This window comes from Musca autumnalis, unplaced genomic scaffold (assembly GCF_047663935.1).
Source record: "Musca autumnalis isolate F117 unplaced genomic scaffold, ASM4766393v1 scaffold_2, whole genome shotgun sequence".
In the NCBI taxonomy this organism is placed as follows: Eukaryota; Metazoa; Arthropoda; class Insecta; order Diptera; family Muscidae; genus Musca; species Musca autumnalis.
This window is the reverse complement of record NW_027411755.1, coordinates 108,621,664-108,637,421: the sequence shown is the minus strand read 5'-3', so window position 1 is coordinate 108,637,421 and position 15,758 is coordinate 108,621,664. Positions and strand designations below refer to the sequence as shown.

Below are 15,758 nucleotides of genomic sequence, written 5' to 3'. Positions count from 1 at the left end.
TCAGCGATAATTTCAGCAGTTCCTAAGCCTCATAAAAGTAAAACTGATATTTCCGGTTACCGTCCCATTTCTCTATTGTCATGTGTATCAAAATTAATGGAACGTATTATTTCAAAAAGACTATCATGGTTCCTTAGTACCCGCAAGCTTATTGCTTTAAATCAGGTAGCATTTAAAGAAAAACAAGGCTGTACAGATGCTCTATTGCACATTGACTACTTCGTAACAAAGGCACTATCATCTAGAAGCCACGCTACAATATTAGCCATCGACTTTGAAAAAGCGTTTGATCGCGTAGGCATTCACATTATACTTGAAGCTTTATCATCATGGGGAGTTGGATCGAAGATCTTAAACTATATTAAATCATTCTTAACAAATAGGAATTTTCGTGTTAAGATAAACAACAACCTTTCCCAACAATTTCCGTTACACAATGGTATACCCCAGGGTTCACCACTCTCTGTCATCCTTTTCCAAATAGCATTTAATGAAATAAGCGGTATTATCAATAAACACAACATTTACCATTGCCTATATGCTGACGACTTGTATATCATTAGCATAAACAAGAACAATGATGCGACAACTAATATATTCGCTGAAGTTATACAAGAAATCACCACCTGGACAAACAAATCTGGGGCTAAAATGTCACCATCAAAATCATCTATAATGCACATTTGCAGGAAGCACAACTGTACCTCTCCAGAACTTTCAGTCAACAACACTGTCTTTCCTAGCGTAAATAATTTGAAAGTCTTGGGAATTATCTTTGAAAAAAACTATCGTTGGAATCAACACATACTCAGTTTGAAAAAGAATCTTGTCCGCAGGGCAAATATTATTAAATATTTGGCTGGTCGAAGTTTTACACACATAACCACATTAACGTACTTAGTCAAAACGTTGGTACTCAGCAAAATTGATTATGGACTTTTTCTATTTGGAAACAGCCCAAAAACTACCCTACAGCAAATCAAATCTATCTATCATGATTGCATTCGAGCTAGCATCTACGCCTTCAGAACAACACCCATTAATATCCTTTATACGGAATCTGGATTACCTTCCATAGAAGACCGATATTTGGAATCCAAACATATGCTTATTCCTAAGATTATGTCTGAAAACGAATCTATTTTAGATGAAATAGTCACCAAAATTATCTCAGCTAAGAGAAAGCCCAAATATAAATCAGTTATGTATAACTGTGTTCACAATAATATCTTGTCATTTAAAGAAAAACTAACGTCTTATAAGGAAAAATACCCCACTTGGATGTTTCCTGAGTCCAGTTGCGATTTACATCTCACTGCCTATATAAAAGCAAACACATCAAGCGAAATATTCGAACAACATTACCGCAACTTTTTATCAAAAAATATGGATTCGAAATGGTTATTTACAGACGCATCAAAAAATGACTCATTTACTGCATATGCTGTTGTCGACAATACTGGGCAGATTCTAGGAGCACACATTTTAGGAAACACAGCATCTATATTCACCGCAGAAGCAGCTGGAATCTTACACGCCATAAACATCGCTAAGAATTCAGCAACAAAAACCATTATATTTACGGACAGTTTATCTGTTATAAAAGCTGTATCCAACATCGCAAACAACAAATGGGCATCTATTAATAATATACGTGATTTGTTAATTGATAACAAACTCAAAATTACACTTTTTTGGATCCCTGGCCATGTTGGTCTAACCGGAAATGTATATGCTGATACTGCAGCAAAATATGCATGCTCTGCCCCTTTAGTGGCAGATACATTAATAGAAAAAGTTGATTTAAAAAAAGTTATAAAATCAGAAATAAATTCTTATATTTATGAAAAGTACAAGAGTTTCACGCACCAACATTACAACATTATTAATCCCGATAATTCATTGCCGATTTATTCTTCCAAATTGGAGAAAAGGAAAATTAAAACTTTTTCAAGATTGCGAATGGGTCATACAGTTTCAACACACTTACACCTACTGAACAAGAGTCTTGATGATAAATGTAAAAAATGTAATAATATTTGCACCGTCCGTCACATCCTTTCTGAATGCCCGTCTCTGCATCAAGAACACAACCTAATACTACACAACAAAGGAATGGATATTCTTATAACTCCTACAGTTGAAAATGTTAATGCAGTTTTTGAATTTATATCATATTGTAAAATACACATTTAATATGTACTATAATCATTATACCAAAAATACTCTGTAATTAAATTTGGATAGCTGATGGCCTAAGTTGCTAATGCTATTCTCCCAATTTATCTTATATTTATATAAGGTAAATTATATAAATAAATAAATAAATAAAAATTAGTTACAACAAGTAGGAAAAAGTTCGGTCGGGCCGAACTGTTTATACCCTCCACCACAAATTTCAACCATTTCGGTGGATTAATGTGGCCACAACCTTCAAAATACCGAAAATCGGAAGGTACCGTTATATGGGGGCTATATGATGGCGTGGACCTATACCTACAAATCTCTGGAGGAAAGTTTTATACCCCCAACGAAGACTAAATACCAAATTTCAGCCATCTCGGTGTGATGAGGCCAAACCCTTCAAAATACCGAAAATCGGGAGATAACATCCTATGGGGGCTATATCAAAACGTGGACCTATATAAACATTTTATGGTAGAAATATTTCTTAGCCTCTGGAAACACAAAATACAAAGTTACAACCGATGCTGTTGTCAAATGGGACTAATACATTCAAAATATATTAAAATGACGCGTACTTTATATGGGGGCTATATCAAAACGTGGACCTATATAAACCAACTTTGGTAGGAATGTTTTTTGGCCTCTGGAGACACAAAATACAAAGTTACAACCAATTCGGTGGTAAAACGGGACAAATATCTTAAACATTCCTTAAAACGACGACGCGTCATTTTGTATGGGGGCTATACGAAAGCGTGGACCTACAAAGCCCGCTTTCAATACCAAAAGTCCTACGTACAAATAATAGATTTTCCCAAAATTTCATCCACTTACGTCAATCCGTTCGGACGCTAGAGTGATTTCCACAGACGGACGGACATGGCTATATCGATGTAGAATTGCACGCTGATCAAGAATATATGGCTTATCTTTCCTTTACCGACCCACCTCAGAAAATTATGAAAAAATTACCACAGATAGTACTTTTTACACCGAATCCAACGATGTATTGCTTTTGTTGCGGAAATGTATACTTCCCGAGATATAGGCCTCCAAAGTTCCACAAAGGCCCTAGTCTAAAATTTTGGCAAACCACAGCAGAAAATTATTAAAAAATTACCACAAAGTTATGTTTATACTGATTTCAACGATATATTATTTTGTTGAAGGGTATGTATGTATACTTCCCGAGATATAGGCCTCCAAAAATATTAAATTTAAAAGAAAAATTTGTTCCCGTTCCCGAGATTTGCACCTGTCCATAGCAGAAAGTCCTAAATCCCGGCCGAAGGCCGGCTATTTAGAGAAAAATATCTAATTTAAAAGAAAATTTTGTTGTCATTCCCGAGATTTGCACCTGTCCATAGGAGAAGTCTTAAATCCCGGCCGAAGGCCGGCTATTTAGAGAAAAATATCTAACTTGCCAACATTTTACACTAGGGCCATTGTGGAACTTTGGAGGCCCATATCTCGGGAAGTATACATTTCCGCAACAAAAGCAATACATGGATGGAATCGGGGTAAGAAGCACTATCTGTCGTAATTTTTTCATAATTTTCTGTGGTGGGTCGGTAAAGGAAAGGAGCTCCTACGAATAACGGCAAATTCAATAAAAATTAAAAAATTAATAGGGAAAAAGTGTACATACACCCAATGAAATATTAAGAATACCGTAAAATTTATGGAATAAGCAATACAAATTTTACATTTTATTGCTTTATAAAATGTCTCTGGTTGTCTATGATATATTTAAGACAAAATATGAACATATTGTGCTTTAATTGACGTTATTTATGGTCAGACTTCGCGTATAGCTCGTTAAGGCGGACCCTTGCAGATTTCTTTGAGTTTTTCAGTCTGGTAGTTTATGAAACCCCAGGAAATACAGTGGGACTAATTATTTTGAGATCCTAGAGCGCTTTGATGTTGTTCTTATGGATAATATATGCTCCTGAGCTTCGCTAAATATGCGAATTCCTGAGTTTTTCATAAATTTTATAGTTTTCACAGTATTCCAAGGGTCAACTTACAAGAAAGAACCTTGGAATTACCTTGTAATACATTTTTGGACCTTACCCCAATCAGAAATGTACAACATTATTCTACAAACCCGCTCCTAAAGTTTCAAAAGCATCTAAATAAAAGCACCACCAAAGAATGCATGAAATTTACACTGTTAACTAGTATGCCCTCGTATTATGATCGTTAGGGTCACTTGAAGCGCTATAAATGTCGGATACTTTTACATTGCTGGTTCAAGGGATGCTCGAGGATTGTACCAGACCTTATTACAAGGTAATTCGAAGCCTTCTGCATGTAATTTGCCCCCTGGAATGTTGCGAAAACTATAAAATTTATGAAAAACTCAGGAATTTAAATATTTAGCGAAGCTCAGGAGCATATATTATCCATAAGAACAACTGCAAAGCGCTCTAGGATCTCAAAATAATTAGTTCCACTGTATTTCCTGGGGTTCCAGACTGAAAAACTCAAAGAAATCTGCAAGGGTCCGCCTTAACGAGCTATACGCGAAGTCTGACAATAAATAACGGCAATTAATCCACAAATATGTTCCTATTTTGTCTCAAATATATCATAGACAACCACAGACATTCGATAAAGCAGTAAAATGTAAAATTTGTATTGCTTATTCTATAAATTTTACGGTAATCTTAATATTTCATTGGGTGTATGTACACTTTCTCCCTATTAATTTTTTAATTTTTATAGAATTTACCGTTATTCGTATTATGGAATATATTTTTGTTGTATGTAATATTGTTTATTAGGGATATGAGATAGAACTATGTACTTGGATTTTCATAAAAATGTTTCCTTACCCTTAAAGCCCGCGATTTATAGGGTGTATGAAGACTTTTTTGGTTGACTGTATATAGTCTGTGGGGTCTACAATGATTATTTCGAGTAGTTACAAACGTAGTGACAAACTTAATATACCCCCATCCTTTGGTGGAGGGTATAAAAACAGGGGGTAAATCTAGTTGCAATCAAGATCTCTAAGAGCTTTACAATGAATCAATATTGCATTGATCGGCTGCAAAAATATAAGAAATATCATTGGTATTCGCGGAACTTTGAAAGCCTATATTTCGGGTTGTATGGTCTCATGCAAGACAATCGTTATACTCAAGACCCCAAGAACCATATTGTTCCACAAAAAGTTACCCAGAGTTTTTTACGACTCTGGCTGCGACTCCACTAAAATTTGCTAAACACCGGCTTTGGTCCCGATTGTAAATAGGTAATTAAATATAGGTATCTCTTGTTGTTGTTTTTAATAGCTTATTTTATTGTTTTGAAATAAAAAAGCAAAGGTTCTTAAGCTTCCTCCTTGACAACGGTAGTCTTCTCAGAAACGTACAAACCATCCAAGAACTTACGAATATCCTTGTTCTTGACGGTGGTTGATTGTTGAATAAGTGCTGCAGAACCTGATACAGCTTCAATGTCGTTACCCTCCACAATAAGTTCGTCCTTTTGGGCAGTAGAGTTAACAACTGTTACGCCAGGGGCCATTTGGACACGACGGATGTATTTCTCACCCAAGAAATTACGGATTTCAATAACAGTATTGCCTTCAGATGTAACACAGTTGATGGGGAAATGAGCGTACACAGCACGCATCTTATATTGGAAGCCAACAGTCACACCTGTATTTAGAAAAATGATAATAATTTACAGCGCCAACGAGTAGAATTTTGTTTACACATACCTTTAATCATGTTTTCAATATGGCTGCAAACTGTGCGGACAGCGGCCAATTCTTTTTTAGCTCCAAACCACTTTTCAACTTTCAGAGTACGTTTGTTTACCATGTACATGTCCAAGGCCAAGTGTTTAAAGCTGCGTTTAAGGCTTCCTCTGGGGCCCGAGATTGTGACAACTCGAGCCTTGACGGAGGCCTTGATGTTTTTGGGGATCTTAACGCACTGATTGGAGTTAATAGTCCTCATGTTGAAAACACTACAAAATAAAGAAAATATTTTGAACAGCTGATTCAGATTCCATAAGGAAACTTGTATTATCGTATTATATGTTTATAACTGCATATAGAATAATACATCCGAGTTTGTTATGTATGTATTTTTATCTCGTAAGGAAACAAAAGTTAGTTGATCAAAATATTGTCAACAAAATGAATCGCATTTGAATTAAAACATCAAAATCTGCAGAAAACAGTTCTCCAATATTGGAAATATTGCACATTTTATATAGTTTGAAAAATATATTACAAAGTTTTCACATATTTGTCACAATTTTTAGACCATGATTTTCGATTAATAGCAACGAAATTTTTATTCACAAAAAAACACGAACTTACAGTTTTAGGACCGACCGGAAAAAGGCGGACAGAAAAAAGGTATTTTTTGACGTTTGTTTGTTTGTAGTTGCCACATTGCTGTACATACACAAATGCTGCCACATATGGGCATGATATAATAAAAAGATGACTACTGTGAAATATTTGATCGTAATAGTCGTTTAATTTAACAGCCTGTTTCACTATGAAAATGAAAACGAAAGAAAAACTACTTAGCTCGTGTATTACTTGGTTTACATTCGGCGTCGTTTCGATTTTGCGAAGGCGTTTCGTGATTTCGCGCAGAATCAAGCAAAATTTATCATGAATTCGCATACAAAAATGATATCAAAAAAACTCCATTATCAAAATTTGTAAACAATGTGTAAAAATATTAAATTACATTGTTACAATGCTATTTTTCATTGTGTTCCGTACTTTTTAATGGTAATGTTAGAAAAAAGAGCGAATTATCAAAAAATGCTTCCCCATACAAATTTCTTAAAAAATACGGGAACGGAAAATGACGGAAATTGCAAAAACTCCAGCAGAAATATCAAAATCAACGTATTAGCTATCGTATTTAGACGCCAATAAAAATGCTGCTAGTTTCTACTATGCAAAAATTGTATAACAGAAACTAGGAGAGGAGGGTGTTATTCGGCGCTATTTTTGTTTAAAGAGACCCAGCAAAAAGTTTGCATCCGCGGATGCAGTTAAATCACTAGAACAATTGCCGCTGGAGTATATCTTTTCCTATGAATTCACCTATGAATTTTACAAGAGAGCGCGCAGCTAGGATGCACTCCATTTTGCTTCCACGGCACACAGCTAGGGTGCACTCCATTTTCGGTCCAAATCACAGCTTTTGATGTAGTGTTTTGGATTGAATTTAAATGCAGTCTAAAGATGCTATAAAATGCAAGCCATTGCAAATATCCCAAAATAAATCAAATACATTGCTTATTCGTGTAAACAAGAATATTAACTTTATTACACTAATACAAGTTATAAAAACTCTCCATTAAATTTGATCATAACTGAGTTTTTTTTTATTTATTTTTTTTATTATTAATCCATTTAATAATACTAAAGCCTTCAAGGCCAATAAATAGTATTACAAAAACATTTTATGCTCAAAGTAGACTAAATTAACATCTATATATATTTATATTCATCAATTAATTAACAAAAGCAAATTTATTAATTTCTAAAGCAAAGGAAAAAGATTGGCTCCCCAGCCATAACTAAAAAAGTGAAAAATTATAAAACAGGATGTGAAAAGCAACAAGCGATTTATTAAAAAACGCACTCAAATAAGTAGAGTACTCGAAACATACGTTCACAACAAGGATCATCGGAATCATGCTATGAGATATGAGGGCTTGGAGACAAAAAATGATTCAGTAGTTTCAATCGAAACGCATTGTTCGACTGCGAAAATATTCTTAGTTCCAACGGTAAATAATTCCAAATCCGAGCAACTCGTATCACAACAGATTTCTCAAACCAAGAATTGCATATCCTCGGTATAATTATCTTCCTCTGCTCTGCTTTTTGTGACACCGCAATTGATATTGCTTCATCTTCTAAATGGTTTTTCATTTTTCCTCCAATAGCACGGTTACACTACAGCTTTTTGCCGCATTAACCCACTTCAGGAGGATTTATTTGCTTAATCTGCTCAAATTTGACCAGATTTGCCATACAAAAATGAAATCCTCTCATGGCTGGGTTTATTTTAAATCCGGCACAAATCCACCAAAAATACAGTGTTGTATTCGGTATTTGTGCAAAAAAATCCAACTCTACTCAAAAAGTACCAAAAGTTGCAACTGTTTTTGCAACAGAGTTTGTCGTGTTTTACACGTTTACGATTGGTCGCATGAGATTTTATGGAGTTAATAAATCTGAAGTTATTTGGAAATCATAAAATTATTAATTTTTTTACATTAGACACTTTTTTAACAAAAAGTACGCTTTATACCATGATACAAAAATGTATCCCTGTGGGTAAAATATACCAATATGAGCAAAGAGGGGACGATATCTCATACGAGAAATTGTAAATGTGTAAAACACGACTTTATTAGTTATTTTGTATGTATACGTAAACAAACATCAGCTGATAGTTTATATCCTCGAAAAGCTAAGTGTAACCAGAAAAGATTAACCCACTGGATCTATTAAACCCAGTGGGTTAACCTTCAATAGTGTAATACCCCGGTTACACTATTGAAGGTTAACCCACTGGGTTTAATAGATCCAGTGGGTTAATCTTTGCTGGTTACACTTAGATTTTCGAGAGTATAAACTGTCAGCTGATGTTTGTTTACGTATACATACAAAATAACTAATAAAGTCCCCTCTTTGCTCATATTAAGTCTGTCTGGTTACTTTCCCAGCAAGAATTGTCCAGCAAGAACTTTCTCATAGAGTAAGGGGGTTTTATTCTCTTTTGCTAGAAAATTGTAAAAAGTAAACAGACACCTTCCCAGCAAAAACTAGCAAGCAATCAGCTGACTTGCCAAAACAGAACAATTTGTCCGCCAACAAAGGAATCAAACACGTTGTATTTTATTAAAAATAAAAAAGAAAATGAAACAAAAAAGGATTTTTCCACTTTACAAATTGTTCTCCATAAAACAATACAATTAGACTATGTTATTTCCACAATAAAATTGTTTTTAATGTTCACAAACATAAATCAACAAAAAACTAAAAACGGCTGATTGATTGTTTTCAGGAAGAAGAAGAGCTTGCAAGTGCTTGCTAGAAGAAATTTGTCCAGCAAGAATTTGCAAGCTCTCAGTGAAAGAACTGTCAAAATGTCTCTCTCGAATCGCTCTCTTTTGCCGGTTTTTTGTGTTAACAGACGACTTCCAGCAACAATTGGTACAAATTGTTACAAATTTTAGGGTAACCAGACACAGCTATTGGTATATTTTACACACAGGAACATATTTTTGTATCATGGTATCAAGCGTACTTTTTGTTAAAAAAGTGTCTAAGTGTCTAAAATAAATAATTTTATGATTTTCAAACAACTTTAGATTTATTAACTCCATAAAATCTCATGCAACCAATCGTAAACGTGTTATGCTTAGTTTACATTTGGCGTCGTTTCGTGATTTCGAAGGCGTTTCGTGATTTCGCGCGGAATCAAGCAAAATTTTTCATGATTTCGCATACAAAAATGAAATCATCTCATTTCGTGATTTCAGCGAAATCAACATCGAAATCACAGTACACATGATATACAACCCTGCTTTTGCCTAAAAAAGTACCAAAAGTTGCAACACTTTTCACGTATCACAATAAACAAGGTAGATGGTCAATTGCTGCAACAAAAAATTTTAGTGTCAAAATTTGTAAACAATGTGAAAAAAATATTAAATTACTTTGTTACAATGCTATTTTTCATTGTGTTCCCGTACTTTTTTAATGGTAATGTTAGAAAAAAGCGAATTGTCAAAAATTGCTTCCCAATACAAATTTCTTAAAAAATACGGGAACGAAAAAATGACGGAAATTTCAAAAACTCCATCATAAACGTAAAAATCAACGTATCAGCTATCATATTAGATGCCAATGAACATGCTTGCTGCTAGTTTCTACTAGGCCAAAATTGTATGGCGAAAACAGGAGAAGAGGGTGTTATTCGGCGCTATTTTTGTTTAAAGATAAGTGCAAGTCTTGCTAGATTTCGGAGTACGGGAACGCATTTTTAGCACTAAACGGGAAAACTACTGCAAGTACTAATATTGTGCAGGTTCTGAGCACAACTTTTACCTACCAAAATTTATTATAACGATGTCTCAACAATAAAATCACTTTTTTATTTTTTCATTTGTTAGTACTATACACAATTAATACGATATATAAATAATTTTACGATAAGTTTCCAAATAAAGTTGTAAAGTTCTATATTGTCGTATATTTTTGATGATTAATTCAATTTACAACAACTTGTTTTGAAATTTCGTGTGCGATCAGCTGCGCATATGCATCTACCTTGATCATTGTGATATGTTTGAAATCAACAAAAAATAAATGTAAACATCGGGGTGTATTTCAGGATTTCGTGAAATCCAGTGGATTTTGGAGCGCAAGTGTAAACTTGGCATTAAACACGACTAACTCTGTTGCAAAAACAGTTGCAACTTTTGGTACTTTTTGAGTAGAGTTGGATTTTTGTGCACAAATACCGAATACAACACTGTATTTTTGGTGGATTTGTGCCGGATTTAAAATAAACCCAGTCGTGAGAGGATTTAATTTTTGTATGGCAAATCTGGTCAGATTTGACCAGATTAAGCAATAAATCCTCATGAAGTGGGTTAACCCAGCAAAAAGCTGTAGTGTAACCGTGCTATAACCGGGGTACAACTCCAGTTCAGATTTTCAAAAAAAAACTCCAACTCCACTTCAAAAATAACTCGTGAATTACAGCAATGTTCGTATCTTTAGTTTGTATTTCTTAATATTTTTTTTTTAACAAATACTTATAATTTTAGACACTCTTTCTTGTGTTCAGAAAAAAAACTGCGACTGTAGGGATCAAAAAATTCGCTTGCTTGGCTAGGGATCTATAAGCGAGTGCTTCTAAAATGTATCGAGCGGAGTGCATTTTTCATAACTCCGTGTGGACTGCATCGAAAGATGTATTAAAATCATAACTCTGCATTGCACTACTTCCAAACTTTCTTGCTGGGGAAGTGCAAGTCTTGCTAGATATTGGAGTACGGGTACGCATTTTTAGCACTACACGGAAAAACTACTGCAATTAGTAATATTTTGCAGGTTTTGAACACAAATGTTATCCGTCAAAATTTATTATTATGATGTCTCAACGATAAAATCATGTTTTATTTTTTTCATTTGTTCGTACTATACACAATTAATACGATATATAGGTAATTTTACGATACTTTTCGAAATAAAGTTGTAAAGTTCTATATTGTCGTATATTTTTGATGTTTAATTGAATTTACAACAACGTGTTTTGAAAATTCATGTTCGACCAGCTGCGCATATGCATCAAAAAATTCGCTTGCTTGGCTAGGGATCTATAAGCGAGTGCTTCTAAAATGTATCGAGCGGAGTGCATTTTTCATAACTCCGTGTGGACTGCATCGAAAGATGTATTGAAATCATAACTCTGCATTGCACTACTTCCAAACTTTTTTGCTGGGGAAGTGCAAGTCTTGCTAGATATTGGAGTACGGGTACGCATTTTTAGCACTACACGGAAAAACTACTGCAATTAGTAATATTTTGCAGGTTTTGAACACAAATGTTATCCGTCAAAATGTATTATTATGATGTCTCAACGATAAAATCATGTTTTATTTTTTTCATTTGTTCGTACTATACACAATTAATACGATATATAGGTAATTTTACGATACTTTTCGAAATAAAGTTGTAAAGTTCTATATTGTCGTATATTTTTGATGTTTAATTGAATTTACAACAACGTGTTTTGAAAATTCATGTTCGACCAGCTGCGCATATGCATCTACCTTGATTATTGTAATATGTTTGAAATCTACAAAAAAAAAAAAAATAAGTGTAAACACCAAGTTGTATTTCAGGATTTCATGGAACGCAAGTGTAAACCTGGCATACGATTTTCAAATTTTGTAGTTCTTTCGAAGCAAAACAAAGTCCATATTACCACGGGAAGCAAAGTTTAGGTGTTTTTCGATCGCATTCATTTTCTTTCGACATAGTGAAACAGGCCCTAAATTCCTCTCCAAGAAAGAAAACAAATAACAACCCAGCAAAAAATTTTGGAAGTTGTGCAATTGGAGTTATGATTTCACAACATCTTTCGATGTAGTCCAACAGAGTTATGAAAACTGCACTCCGTTCGATACATTTTATAAGCAGTTGCTGTAGAGATCCCTACAGAAAAAAACAGTTGGTTGATCCCTACACATTTCTTCAAAAGATAAGCAAGAGTGTATACATTTCGAAGAATTATGCTAAGTTTACATTTACGAAATCCACTCGATTTCATCTGTCAATTACATAGCTCAAACGTCAAATGAAATCTCATCTGAAATCCATTGGATTTCATTTGACGTTTAACCTATGGATTTGACAGATGAAATCGAGTGGATTTCGTAAATGTAAACATAGCATTAGTTATAAAATAAAGAAATAACAACATAAGTTGCGAACATTTTTGCAGTAATTCACGAGACGGAAATTTTTAATGGTGTGGAGTTGGAGTCCATGTCGAAAGCTGAACTAGTGATGAGAAGGCAACATAAAAAACATTAGGATGATGAAAGAAAATCAGATGCGCTTGGATTAGTTGGAGAACGGAGAAAGTAAACTCAAATGTGATTGAATTTAATGGAAACTTTTTTTAATTCGTGTTTATATAATAAAGTTCTTTGTGTTCTTGTTCTAAACAAATAATAAATGCATTTTATTTATTTTGGGATATTTCGCAATGGCTTGCATCTTTATACTGATTAAAAATGCAATCCGAAGAGTGCCTTTAAATTCAATCCAAAACACTACATCAAAAGCTGTGATTTGGATCGATCCTAGCTGTGTGCTGTGGAAGCAAAATGGAGTGCATCCTAGCTGCGCGCTCTCTGGTAAAATTCATAGGAAAAGATGTACTCCAACGGCAAATGTACCGTACACTTGTAGTGATTCAACTGCATCCGCGGATCCAAACTTTTTGCTGGGAAAGTACTCTGTCGAGTTTTCCACCTGAATTTTAAACACATTTTCATTTAACATGTTTTATGAAACATGCATCATTTAAGTTGTCAATTTCATACAATATCTGTCAAATAAATGATGTAAAACCATTTTATGTGCAAGTGTAAAATGCGTTTTATATGTAAATGTCATATGACATGAAATTTTCCATCGTTATATATTCGCTAATATGGAATGTTTTTATTTCGTGTAATATGACATTGATAGATAGTGTAAACTACCTCTTAGCACTGTTTTTTGTACTGTTTTTTGTACGTATCATATATTTGGTTTACATTTACGAAATCCACTCGATTTCAACTGTCAAATCCATAGGTTAAACGTCAAATGAAATCCAGATGAGACTTCATTTGACGTTTGAGCTATGGAATTGACAGTTGAAATCGAGTGGATTTCGTAAATGTAAACTTAGCATTACGTACAAAAAACAGTGCTAAGAGGTAGTTTACACTATCTAGGCGCGCGCCGTTTTTGACCAATTAATTAATAGCTTTGTTCCTTTACTTTTTTAATGGTAAGAGTGGTAAAAGAGAAAAGTGTCAAAATTGCTAAAAATTGCTCTCTCATGAACATTTTTACCAGAAAAGTAAAGGAACAGAAAAATGGTAGATCTGACAGCAATGTCAAAAAGAAACATAAAAAATCAATTATCGTCTTTTATTTCCCAGATTTTAATTTAGTTTTGTCGGTTTTCGACTTTTTCTTCTGTTTTTCGTCTATTTCTTTTTCATTGTGAAATAATCGTCAAACAAAAGTCGAAAAATCAGTTCTGCCATTTTTTACCTGCAGAAATTTTGCTGGTAGCCTGTGGTAGAAGAGAAAGCCATTTTCGTTCTCCCTCTCCCCACTCTCTTAAAAATTGCTTCCAGTTTTGCCACTTTTCGGGGTTAAGGAACGCTTTGCAGGTTAAAAATGGTAACAAATGTTAAAAATGGTAACCTCAGGTAAGTAAAGGAACATAGCTAATATTTTTTTAAGGTTTCTCTGTAAATTATGTATGTATTTTCATTATTCAAAATTGATTTTACCCCTCTCGTAATTGATATATTTTGGCATCACACTTTTTGCGAAAGATTTAGCAGCTTTGGTTATAATTTTTGCACGGACTTTATTGGCATTTCTCTTGTTTATCAGATAAACAGTGTTAGGCCATGTTTTATTATAGCCTTTTACAGGCTTAATCATGGTATACATGGTAGAATAAGAAAAGGTAGCAGCAATACACAGCTGACTGAACTGGGTTGTAACGTTAGTGTCAAATTTCATATGACATTTTATACATTTATTTCAATTTCGATGTACATTAAGGACATATAAGCTCTGTTCCAGAACTAAAAAGTCTTTACAATTTTTACTACTTTTACACATTTTGCGTTCCCGTACACAAAATTTATATGAAAATCGATTACGACTTTTACCACTTTATAAAGTAAAGTACGGGAACAGGCCAATATTTTTTGAGAAAAAAATATATCATTCGGAAAAAACCATTTCCCACAAAGACTTTTTCATATCAATGATATGTAACCTCCTCCAAGTTCGAACGATAAGCCGCGCAGTAAATCCCCGATTGTAGAGGCGATACAACGTTTGTTAATATGTGAAGTATTTTGTTAAAATTTAAAAAAATAAAGCCCTAATAAACACGTGCTTCTTTAATTTCTAAAACAAAACATTGAAACAGCTTCTCCTTTTTCTATGAATTTCCAGCGACCCCAAACTTTTCTGCAAGAATTCTACTTTCTGCGAGAATTTATGCATTTAGTGGAATTATGTGGAAACATAAAAATTTAAAATGTAACGAATTTTCATTCATGTTTTCCAAAATAGTCAACCAAATGTGAAAAATTATTAGTTTTTTAAATTCCAATTATTTATAGACATTTCCTTGTTTTGTTTAAAATACAACTGGCAGTAACGTTACAAACAAAAACAAATTCCTTAGTGGTTGTTGTTCGAGTTGTATTTGTTGTAGTATTTACTTTACCTTATACTTGTTCTACCATGCATGGTATAAGTAGAGATGTAGATTTAAATGAGTCCCAATTTACATTAAGCGAGTTTACTTGCGGCAATTGTCAGTTTGATGGAGAGAGAGGTGAGGTATATGGTAACCCTTTGCCTCTCAACACCCTCTCTCACCCACAAACTGACAATTGCCGCAAGTAAACTCGCCTAATGTAAATTGGGACTGAATAAAATTGTTTGGCATATTATTCAAACATATACACAGTTCGTTTATATTTTTTTGAAGTTTTAGGAATACTCGACTGAAAAAATTTAAATTCACAAGCCTTTGGCTAACCTATCTTATTAAACCATGGGGTTAATCTGGTAATGTGGAATTTTTTGACGTATACGCAAAGGAATTGGCATTTGAAACCCAGTGGGTTTGTTAAATCCGGTTATATGTAAACGTACTATTATGCTTTCTAGGAGTTTTCCACCTTTTTCGCGAAATGTTGGATATATTTCTCACGTTTTCTTTGCAGATGTCAAGAAA

At 33.9% G+C, this 15,758-nt stretch overlaps 1 protein-coding gene across 1 annotated transcript; it reads right to left on the bottom strand.

Moving 5' to 3' along the window:
* Positions 1-5,470: 5,470 nt before the first annotated feature.
* On the bottom strand, positions 5,471-6,652 carry RpL9 (ribosomal protein L9). Its single transcript, XM_073965967.1, has 3 exons — positions 6,530-6,652; positions 5,921-6,171; positions 5,471-5,858 (listed from the first exon to the last, which is right to left on the bottom strand). The coding sequence occupies exons 1-3, from the start codon at positions 6,631-6,633 to the stop codon at positions 5,527-5,529; spliced, it is 687 nt and encodes a 228-aa protein (XP_073822068.1). The 5' UTR covers positions 6,634-6,652; the 3' UTR covers positions 5,471-5,526.
* Positions 6,653-15,758: the final 9,106 nt, after the last annotated feature.